At 41.5% G+C, this 11,456-nt stretch overlaps 1 protein-coding gene across 1 annotated transcript in view; it reads left to right on the forward strand.

The window, feature by feature from the left end:
* The window catches only part of clcn2c (chloride channel 2c), a 162,942-nt gene that overhangs the window by 89,750 nt on the left and 61,736 nt on the right, over positions 1–11,456 (forward strand). Inside the window, exons 6-10 of the mRNA XM_030066320.1 lie at positions 533–610; positions 6,674–6,752; positions 7,280–7,405; positions 7,691–7,775; positions 10,858–10,959. Of these exons, the coding sequence (XP_029922180.1) occupies positions 533–610; positions 6,674–6,752; positions 7,280–7,405; positions 7,691–7,775; positions 10,858–10,959 (470 nt within the window). The remainder of the gene's footprint in view (positions 1–532; positions 611–6,673; positions 6,753–7,279; positions 7,406–7,690; positions 7,776–10,857; positions 10,960–11,456) is intronic.

Here is an 11,456-nt window from a genome sequence, read left to right on the forward strand (position 1 = left end):
TTTTTGGGAGCCCCAAACTACCTATGCAGCTGTTGTTTATATCCTGTGAACAAGTGCGTGTGCGTGTGCGTGTGTGTGTGTGTGAGTGTGTGAGATGTAGTGAGATCAGTGTTTTCCCAGAGTTTGACTGAAACATTTTCAGTAAGTAAGGCATCTCCCGAAAGACAGCCTAGCCCGGAGACATATTCGAACTCAAACACACTCTCACTCACGCCCCTTACACACACACACACACACGCACTGCAGGCCCTGTTTGTTGTGTACCACTGCATTAGCATCTATAGTTTGGATTCGGCAGGAGCTTCCTTCAACTTCAGCATCACTTTTTTATTGCTCTCACTTTTAATCCCGTTAGTTCCCCTTTGAACGTCGTCCTCTGAATTTCAATATGCGCTGCAGACTTTGTTATTGTTGATATGTTTTCAAAGAGCCTGTGCTTTTTTATGTGATGGGAAAAATATAAAAAGCTGGTGTGCTTCTTTCAAACATTTAGGATTGTGCTAATTTCATGTATTTTCCTCCCTTCTGTCAGGGTCCATTTGTACACATCGCCAGCTTGTGTGCTGCTCTCCTCAGCAAGTTCATGTCTCTGTTCGGAGGAATCTATGAGGTAAGTCTCTCTGTCTTCCCATTTGTCTGTGTCTCTCACACTACAGCAGTTATTTCTCTGAGAGGGTGAAAGGCACAGCATCAGCATAAAACACCAGTATTTGTTGATTTTTATTTTTTTTTAACAAAGTGCATCAGTGCACTAACTAGAAGAAACTGTTTCGGCAAAGAGATTGAAATAGAGAGAGTTGTTCTCCTCTCGCATCACCTTCACCTTCACCTCTGATTAGGACTCAGGTACACCTGACGAAGCACCGACAACATCAGCAAAACACTGAAGTCCATTTTTAGAGTGGAGCTGCCCTCTCCTTTCCTCTCTTTCTCCCTCCACCCCTCTTTAAGTTTTGGGGAAATTGTCTCATTTGTCAACATTGCCGTTTGTCAAGAACCGACACCAAAATCACCTCTGTGTCCCCGGTAGATCTTGGCCCTGGTGCACCATGCTAACACTTTAGCAACACAGTGGATGAATACATGCTTGCCCTCCTAAAATAGTTCCAGAAATAAACCTGGCTACACCAGATAAATAGAGTTAGTGATATTTCATTTTCAAAACATGCACATCTACAGGTCAAACAATATGAACCCTAAGAGCTCATGATCATTTCTCATGCTAGCCCTTCACTATCACTGTGTATGCTAAAGATCTATCTATCTGTCTCTCTCTCTATCTATACATCCACCCAAACATCTATCCATCTTTCCCCACAGAATGATACTGTAACTGTGGCGGGGACGGGGTGGGTTGGGAGTTTTGGTGAATATTGCAGTCTATTGAAATTATTTGAAAGAATAAATTAGTCTATTTTGAGTATTTCTTATGTCACCATTTTAATTCCAGTTAATTTTCCACCTCATTTTAGTGTTTTTACTCCAACTATTTTAACAGGCACACATGCTTCTTAGATCTCAGACTCTTGCTGCACACACACCAGCTTGCCTTGCCCCGCCTCTTTCCGGCTCTCTATATATGTGTTTCCTCTGAAGACTTTATTCGTCACCAGTGTGTTTTATAAAATCTCCCAAAAAGCACAACTTTTTCACCTGCCATCCTGTTTTCACAGCAGGTGAGCTGACTGTGCAGGCGCCTTGTTGTTAATGACATATTGAAATGATCAAAACCAACATGGTGCCAAATAACACTTCCTTTATCAGGTTCTCTGTAGTAGTGAGGTGTGTAAGGTACCATAAAGGTACCAAATTTTGATACCCAACCAACGGTGACAACAAAGGGGGGCAGGGGTGATGTCAAACTGTGGTGCTAATGGGAAACCCTGAATGGGCCACATTATACTTGAGCGGCCACTGATATACCTGGGCAGGCCGCCCAACAGTAACAAATGTGGGAAACACTGCTGCCTGTCAACAAATGACGAAAAATGAGCACAAACATTTTGTTTTTCCAAGTGGAATGAATCTCGTCTTCATCCTGTACAAAGTGAACAGCATGTAACCCGTTCTATAAATGTTTCATCGTCTGTTATTTGTCAACAAATTATCTTACTTCATCTTCAAAACTGACTTCACCCAGAAAGCGATGCAGTGATATATGTAAACATTTCAGAGAGAGAGAGAGAAAGAGAGAGAGTTGGAAAAGATGAAGAGAGGGGCTGAAGGCAGGAGAAGAGCAAGATGGAGTTGAGAGAGGGAAGCCCTTTTTTTCTACTTCTTTTTCTTCTTCTCCTTCTACTTCTTCTTCTTCTTTTTCTTCTTCCTCTGTCCTTTGGGAATCGGGAAGAGGGAGTAAGGAAGGAAGAGAAAGTCTTCACTCTCATCCGTCTCTCTTTTCTGAAGATGTGAGGACATCTCTGGGGAGATGATGGGATGGGAGGACGGGAGGGTTTGAAGAGACTACAGAGGGCAGTGAGATGGAGAGAAGGGTTGATGCCAGAGCCCCAGAGTCGCCTCATGCTGCACTCACACTGTGGCCTCACACACAAACACACACTGTTAGATTTGTTCTTGCCGTGGATGAATAGCTGGTCTGGTCGTCCAGGTGCCGATGGTTGGAAACGCACTGCAACAGATGAATATTAAGTCACAAATAAGGAGCAGGGCCTTCCTTTGCACGCAGAACAGCTTCATCTAACTCCTCAACTTCAGCCTGGTATTGATGAAACCCCTCTTGAATTTGTTTAGCCACATGTCGGGGGCCATTATCATCTTCGAGTCGGCAGGGAGCATCAGGAGGTAACAGTGTGTGCACCCTGGGGCGCTGGTGGTTTCTGTTAAATAGCTTCATATTCCTTGGCTTTTATACAACAATGCAAAACACTCATGAGACCTAATGACTCCCCATAACTGCCTGTCAAATTGAATATGTTTTTTCCACTGCAAACGAATAGGAAGCCAAGCATGGAAATGAAATGGCTCAGCCAGAACGATATTTGGTGTTGTACCTTTTTTGTAAAAATGTTAGCTCTTGCGTATTCATAACTCTGTGTTCAGTGATGAAACAAGAAGCGCAAATGGGCAAACTCATGTGAATGCACAGGTTTTCCATTGGCTTACCGAGTTTACTTGTAGTCTGCCATTAAACACTTAAGTAAATGTCTTATAAGTCAGTGATTCTAATCGGGTGTAGCTTTGGGCTGCACATTTGTTCTTAGTAACTAAGTCAGTGTCATCGCACAGGCTAACTTAAGAGCCATTCAGTTTAATTTCACACAATGAAAAGTGTTCTAATGCACATGCTTCCGTGCACTGTTTTAACCCAAAATATCATCAAAAGTGCAAAAACACCTTAAAAACCAACAAAATAAAAAAGCTAGGCCTCATGATAACAGTGGAAAAATAAAATATTCAGTTGCTGAAAAGGATAAATGATGTTTCTAATAAATAGATTTTTATTTCTATTTTTCTTCCACCTGGACCCTCACACTTGCGGTCCACTCAGAATCGGCCTGTGGACTGCAGAACCATTGTGATTAGCTCTATTTTGCAGAAATTCTTAAATATTATATGAAACAGGAAGCCAAGTTTAGTATCTGAATAGCTCAGCCTAACCAAAAGTTGGCAGCATGTCAAAGAAAAAGAAGAAGGAAGCTCTTTCTTGTTCACTACAGTATATTATCTTCACTAAAGCGGAGAGCAGGTGGATAAATGTGTGCACACCCCGAGCTAGACTTCTCAGCGTCTGACTTTGTGTTTTCCACCGGTAGAGGAAGTAAATGTTGTCATTTATGTCTGCAAATGTGAAAAGTGGGAAAGTTTATCATCATTTTCCAAAGGAAAACAACTAACTCACTAACTTCCTCATACCAACACAATACAAATACAGCAGTCTGAGTTTACTGCACGTGCCGTCCCTCTGTCTCCTCCATCCTCTCTTCATCCTCCTCTCTCTTCTCTGTATCAGCCTGTTTGTCAGTTTCTCTTTTTCATCGGCCAGCCACCCTCTTTATCTCTCTCTCTCCTCTCCCATCATCATCATCATCATTTCCCTGTAGCCTTCTCCCCTCCCTTCAACATAGAGAGTGTTGTGCTGCATTTTATGGCATATTAATGCAGTGTGTGTGAGTGTGAGTGTGTGAGCGTGTGTGTGTGTGTGAAGTGTCCCTCTGCAGCAGTATCTAGTCCTCTCCAGAGTTTGAAGCACGGTATGCTAATGTAGCCCGTGGGCTCTCGAAGTCAGCTCTTGTTCCAGCGTGCTTTTTGATACTGATAGAGCGCCACACTGTACTGTGTGTCAGTTTAGAAAAGCAGGGTAAGCGCACACACACGTGTACACACACTTGTGCGAGGGATGCACTTGTCTGAACCAAGCCAGTGCTGGAGGAGAAAGCATGAAAAAATGTTATCAGATCTGTTGATGACAGCTGATCCAGCCTAAATGTTTTTTGTTTTTTTGTTTGTTTGTTTGTTTTTGTGCTACAACTCCATTTGAGAAACAGTAATTGCATTAAAGTTAATAATGGGATTATGCAGTCGTGTGTGGCTTATTTCATTTTGAAAGCTGTGTGTTTCTAAAGTCTTGGTTTCTCAGCTTGGGCTTGGTGATTACTGCTTGTACGATGGATAAAAATGATTGAAAATTGAGTGCAAGCTTTAACAGATTTGTAATTAGTAAGGGGAAAAAGAGTCTGCATCAGATCAGTACTTCATGTTTCTCAATATTAAACAGGATTGAAGGATTATTGTTCACAAACACATACATGCAGCACAAACAAACACACACACACTCTTACCCTTTCAACATTGTGTCTTACTGCCATGCTGCTTGAAGGACTCCAGTCTCATAGGGAATAAGGTAAGATGAGGCCACGGTTTCCCAGCATGCACCACGGTCCCCTTGCTCTCCAAAACCTCAAATTCCATCTATTCTGACGTTTCAGTCCGATCGTACCGATACACACACACCACAAAAAAGTTAACAAGTTATGTCATCTTGCATTGCGTCCTGAATCCACTTCTCCTGAAGCACGAGGGAGTGAGATAGTTTCACTTTTATCCTGCACAGTTTCAAGTGGGCAAAGAAATTTCCAGAAACAAATATCAGTATTGTGTGAGGCAGGATAAGGCAGAGCGCATTAATATCAAGAAAATGTCAATTGACTGGAAAAAAATCGTTGATGATTTGATTTGCATTGGAAACGAGTGACATTATTTCACCCGGCTGGTGAAATGATTCACTTTTTTAATTAAAATGGGTTTTTAAGACTCAATTCTAGATGAAATAACTTGTACAGATGGACATTTTTGCACTGTAAGCTCTATTTAATATTTCCCTCATCATCCCCTCATATTACTCTGACTGTCTTTGTGTGTGTGTGAGTGTGTGAGTGTGAGTGCGTGTGTGTGTATGTGTCAAGCATCCCTCTGCAGCAATATCCAGTTCTCTCCAGAGTCTGAAGTGCAGCATACTAATCACAAGAGTACCACATAGTTTATAAGAGTAGGAAAAGCTCTCTCTCTCTCTCTGTCTCTGTCTCTTTCTCTGTCTCACACACAAACACACACACACACACACACAATAAACGTATTTTTTATCGCTGCCATGCTGCCTGAAGGAAACCAGTCTCATAGGAGCCAAGGTAAGATCAGGCTTGTTTAAGAGGAAAAAAAAAAAATCTAGATCCGTCATGCATTCTGGTCGTCTCAAAGATCAACACAGCTCAATCTGTCTCATTTCTCTGTGTTGCACCACAACTATTGAGGATTGTTTCACTTTTATTTCCGTAAGTCATCTTTGTCACCACTTTCGGGAGCTTGTTGATGGTTTTAGTGTATGTCCTAATTCTGTGTGTACATTTTAGCCAATTGTGTTTTTATTCTGTGCTGTTTTACAAACCCCTCCACCTTGTTGTACACTAGCCTGACCTTTTGACTTGTAAGTGTTCTTCTGTGTGTGTGTGTGTGCGTGATAGGGCTGGGTGATATGGGAAAAATCAAATATCATGGTATTTTTGACCACATACCTTGATATCAGTAGTTGTAGGGATGACCTCTGGTGCTTTTATAAGATATTTACACCGTGAGATTTTAATAAACAATCATAATGTAAAGTGGATGCAATTAAAAACATTTTCTTGCTGGCTTTTCTGGCTTACAATTTCAATTTTATCATTATATTCAGTATTAATGATCATTATTAACCTCAGTTTTTTATTGCTTAATTTGTTTTTAACTTGTTTTGTTCTGTTCCAGTGTCTTCATTCTGATTTGATGTTGTGCAACCAGTTTGTCTGAAATTGTGCAGCACCACGGGCAATGATTGGTTGTATTTAAATGTGCTGTATAAACAAACTGACTTATGACTTATGGATATGATGATTGAGCAGGTAGAGACATAAAACAGAACATCTAGAACCTACTACTAAGAAAACTCACTGTTACGCAGCGTTTAAAGCCAGGAAAAGACAACACTTATGCCATATCACAATATTACAGTGTCTAAAACCCCAGACCCATGTATCACGATATCGGTGTAACAACGGCATGCTGCCCAGCCCTCATCTGTGATTGGTTGGACGGTTGGTTAATTAGAGGCTCTTCAAATGCTTAATTGTATGAAGTGTGAAAAATAGATTGAAACCTTCTGTGCACGTGTGTGTGTGTGTTTCAGAATGAGTCGAGAAACATCGAGATGCTGGCTGCAGCCTGTGCTGTGGGAGTCGGCTGCTGTTTCGCCGCCCCGATAGGCGGTGAGTCACTTTGACGATCTGTTAATCTGCACAGCCGTCAGTTTTCTTGATTTTTGGCGACACCTTTGGAGTGAAGTGCTGATTCCCTTGGTGTTTTTCACTCAGTGTCAGCGTTGGCCGGACATACTGTACAAGACACGGTGTAAATTGCGAACACAAATGGCACAGCAAATGCGAAAAGCACTGACGGACCTGCAATAGGTTCAGTCATTATTTCATGGTGTCATTTGCCAAATTGAGTTTCTGTCTTATATATATATATAGCGAGCCATGGGAGTGAACAAACAAAACACATGGAGTTGTTTTTTTCATTGGTTTCCAGGAAAATATGATTGTAAGACTCTATGTTAAAGTAATGAGCTGTAAAGATTTTCTTCAGTGTGACATTAATTATGCCTGGAAAATGTGACCCAAGCCTTAGACTGCACATTATTATGCATATTACATCATGGCCAGGATGCCACTAATTAAGTACATTTGACTGGTACATTTAATTGCATGTGTGTGTGTGTGTGTGTGTGTTCCAGGTGTATTGTTCAGTATCGAGGTAACATCTACGTTCTTTGCGGTGAGGAACTACTGGAGAGGTTTCTTTGCTGCTACCTTCAGTGCCTTCATCTTCAGAGTACTGGCTGTGTGGAACAGAGATGAGGGTAAGCTGTGTGTGTGTGTGTGTGTGTGTGAGAGACCAAGTAGTCATGTATGTGCCTCTCTCAGAATGTCTCAGAGCAATACATATCCATGCTGTCAAACTAAAGCTAAACTCCACATCTCAGAAAACCTGCGTAGAAAATCCTCATTGTCCAATGTTTTTTTTTTTTTTTTTTTTTTTTTTTGAAGGCGGTTCCTCCCTTTGGCTGCTGGAATGGTGCTTTTTAATGAGATGCTAAGCCATGAAATTTTCTTCCTAACTCTCTTGCCCTCTTCGGTCCCCCCAGAGACCATCACAGCCCTTTTCAAAACCCGCTTCCGTCTCGACTTCCCCTTTGACCTCCAAGAGCTTCCTGCCTTTGCTGTCATTGGGTGAGTTATGACACAAACACATCATTTCTAGGGCCATTCCCGTCTTTGAATTTTGTCAGTCTAATCAGATTTGGCTGTTTAATACAAAGATTCAACTGTTCATTGCTCTTTTCCACCGATACAGACTATCTGGCAACCAGAAAATCCACTGGCATGAGTTTCAGTGAAGATTTCGACCACACTAACATGGTCAAATGCAACAGAGTCATGGCAACATATTTTTGAGCATTTAAAAATCAATAAAAGCTGCACATGATGCAAGATTTGCTTATGAATAAACAAATAAAAACATTTAGAATAAATACAGCATTGCATGCTATGACATAACTGACATCTCCACATCACCAAGATAGGCCTACTTCTTTATTTCTCTTTAAACATAGAAACTAATAAATAAATCTAAACAAGAATGAATAAACAAATGAAATGAGTTAAGACTGGAATTATTTCTTGATGAAACTAAAAACAGCAGGCCTGAGAATTTGAAATAAATTCACAATATTGCGTGCTATGAGATAACTGTACACTGACTGACAAAAAAACAAAACAAAATATAAAAAAAAAAAAAAATCTCAAATTGACAGGAGTCTCCAACCTTACCCAATCAGCTCAGCCATAAAGTGTGTCCTGCCTATTAAAACTGCCTTCCTACTTGAATACTGCTCGGTGTCTACCACCAAGGACATACAGTGCTTGTATTCAAAGGTGGAGAACGACCTCTTTGTTCCAAATAAAAACACAATAAATCACAACTACTCTCTGGATTTCATTGTTTGTGGCTGACATTATCACGTCAGACTTGCTATCACACACACACACACACACACACACACACACACACACACACATTCAAGTGTATCTCTCGCTAAGTGTATGTGTTCATGTCAAGAAGCTGATCAGGAGCAACAAAAACAGGGAGCAGTGATTGCAAGTCGGACCATGCAGGAAAGATGTAAACTATCCACATGTTGTTATTGTTGTTGTTCCCTTACTGGCTCACTTATAGCTTCACTTACTGTAGTTTGTGAGCGTCTTAATTCAGGCTGGCCTGCATGAGTCACCTAACATAGATAATTTAGCCAGTGACAGTTGCTTGCACACTAAGGGGGTTTTATTTTAGCCTGCCTTAGCCTGAGGACTCCTCATGACTGTGAATGGGACCAGAGCCTCCTCGAAGGAAGCTGCTGGAGAGATTAGGAGGGGAGCTCTCTCTCTCTCTCTCTCTCTCTCTCTCTCTCTCTCTCTCAGATGAAAGTGCAGGCCTGTGTCTCACTGCGCGTGGGCTCCCCAGGAGAAGAAAATCCCTCTCTTCTTTTCTTTCCTGTCTCTTTTTTTGTTCCTCTTGTCTTTTAGCTGTTTTTTTGTCTGGAGGTGTTACGCCCACTGTCAGATCAGAGTAGCTTCCTCATACAGTACACTAAACACTGCCTCCAGAGAACAAGGCAGCCCTCGTAGACCCATTTTTATACTTTGTAACTACATATGTGTGTGTGCTAGCATGTGTGTGTGTGTGTGTGTGTTGACGTAGTTTCCACTTTCCCCTGCCAATTGCTGTCAGGCGGGGAAAGTCGGTCAGTGTCTCAGTCAACTAGGCCAGAGAGAGTTTGTCCTGTGCTACATGCTAGCTGGGGCACGTCTTTGACAAGTAACTGAGACACCATTCCACTTCCTGCGTAGCGCTCCAGGCTTTCGCAGTGAGACACGCACACAAGTCACTGAACATGTCCTTGCAAAATCCTGGAAAAGGATTTCTGGAAAAGAGTGGGAACCTTGAATCACCTTTTATACTGTAGTGGCAATAAATGTAAGAAAATCTGAAGGAAGTTTGCAGTTTAGGTTCCACACAAACTAGCTGTTTACTATTTTAACTTGTCTTTTGTAAGCTGCCGCTCCATTGGGTTGGCATTTCGTCCATTTCATCATGAGTCTGCCAAACAGGGCAGGAATTAAAAAAAAAAAAAATGAGTTTGTGCTCTGATTGGATCACTCCACTCTTGTGTGAAAGTCGCTTTTAATCCCCAACAAAACTGATCGTTTTACTCAGGAGTGATAGGCCTCTTTCTGTACAGAGAGGACTGAGGATTTGCTCAGTTTCAGGATGATTTTCTACACCCAGTGATGACAATCAGGACATTTTAATTTAAAAATAAATCACAACTGAGTTTGCCATCCCTTTCCTAAAAAAAAAAAAAAGTCCTAATCCCAGACCCCGTATTTCAGATGTGAGGAATGGCCAAATTGCCTTCCCTTTGGAGGAGTTTCCTCATCTTTCTGTCTTTGTGACAGGTGCTCCTCTTAAGAATAGAAGTATAACAACAGCAAACACACACACACACACACACACACACACACAGTGTTTCCCCAGGCTGCACTACAGGACCGAACAGACTCCCTCATCATCCTCTTCATTATTTAGAAGTATTTGACGGAATTAATAATGCAGCAAGATGAATTCATAAGCATTAGGTTGTCTGCATAGCTGCCTGAATCTATTCTTTCTCTCGCTACCTCTTTCCTGTTTCTTTCTCTCTCTCTCTCTCTCTCTCTCTCTCTCACTGTCATAAAGAGGACTCCCACTGAGCTTTTAAATGCCTGCTTATGTAAACCTCTTTCTGCGCTTTGTCTCTCCGACTCCCCCACACATCCCCATTTGCCTTCATGCTCTCTCTCTCTCTTTCTGTCTCTCACACAGCCGCCATTATACTCTTTTCTCTTTTCATCTCCACTCCATTTATCTCCGTTCGCTTTCTCCAGCTACTTTCTCCTCCTCTACATCCACAGTATATCCTCTCCACATGTCTCTTTCTTGTCCTCCCACTCCAGTCTTTTTTCGGTCTCTCATCTTCTATCTCATTCCTCCACCCCCATCTTTCATCCCATATTTGATATTTTAATTTTCCTAAATTACCATATTGTACTGTTTTTCTTCTTCTTCTTCTCTCTATGTTTAAAGCTGTTTGTTGGTGTTGTGTATGTGCCTTTCTACCTTCCATTAAGTTGGAAAGTGGGTCCAGCTTTCACGTTAATCCAGTCTCACTCCTCATTGTGATCCACCTCCCTCTCTCTCTCTGTCTCTCTCTAGAATTGCCAGTGGTTTCGGCGGAGCTTTATTTGTCTACCTGAACCGTCTGATTGTCCAATTCATCAGGAAACAGAAGGCTATCAACAAGTTCCTCATGAAAAAGTGAGTCTGGCTCCTCGTGATGAAGCCATCAGCACAATATTCTCCGATGTTTTCATGGCAAGGTGCCCCTAACTGACACAGCAAGGCACAAGGAGCCGTATTGGAAAGTGTTTTTTGTTGATTATCAAATTGTGTAACTGCCTCCACTGAAAATGGAAGGATAATAGCAGGGAGAGTGAAACCTGTAATTAGAATACCCATTCTTCTACATTGTCTGATTGGGATAATTTCTGGTGAATTAAATTACAGTGAAATTAAGCCACAGAGGTTTTGCAGTTGCATAACAAATCTCAAAGCAGCCTTGCCTAGTGGCATCATTTAGGGCCACTGGAGAACTAGCTGAGCAGATAAATACTGTACATGACAACCATGCAAGAAATAAAGACATCTGAAAAAAATGGCACATGGGGTTATCCAGTAATATTGTTGTGTAGAGTTGTTTTTGCATTTTGCTGAATGTACTACAGTAAACTCTTGTCATCAGCTCTCATCTTTAC

This window comes from Myripristis murdjan, chromosome 13 (genome assembly GCF_902150065.1).
Source record: "Myripristis murdjan chromosome 13, fMyrMur1.1, whole genome shotgun sequence".
Classification (NCBI taxonomy): domain Eukaryota; kingdom Metazoa; phylum Chordata; class Actinopteri; order Holocentriformes; family Holocentridae; genus Myripristis; species Myripristis murdjan.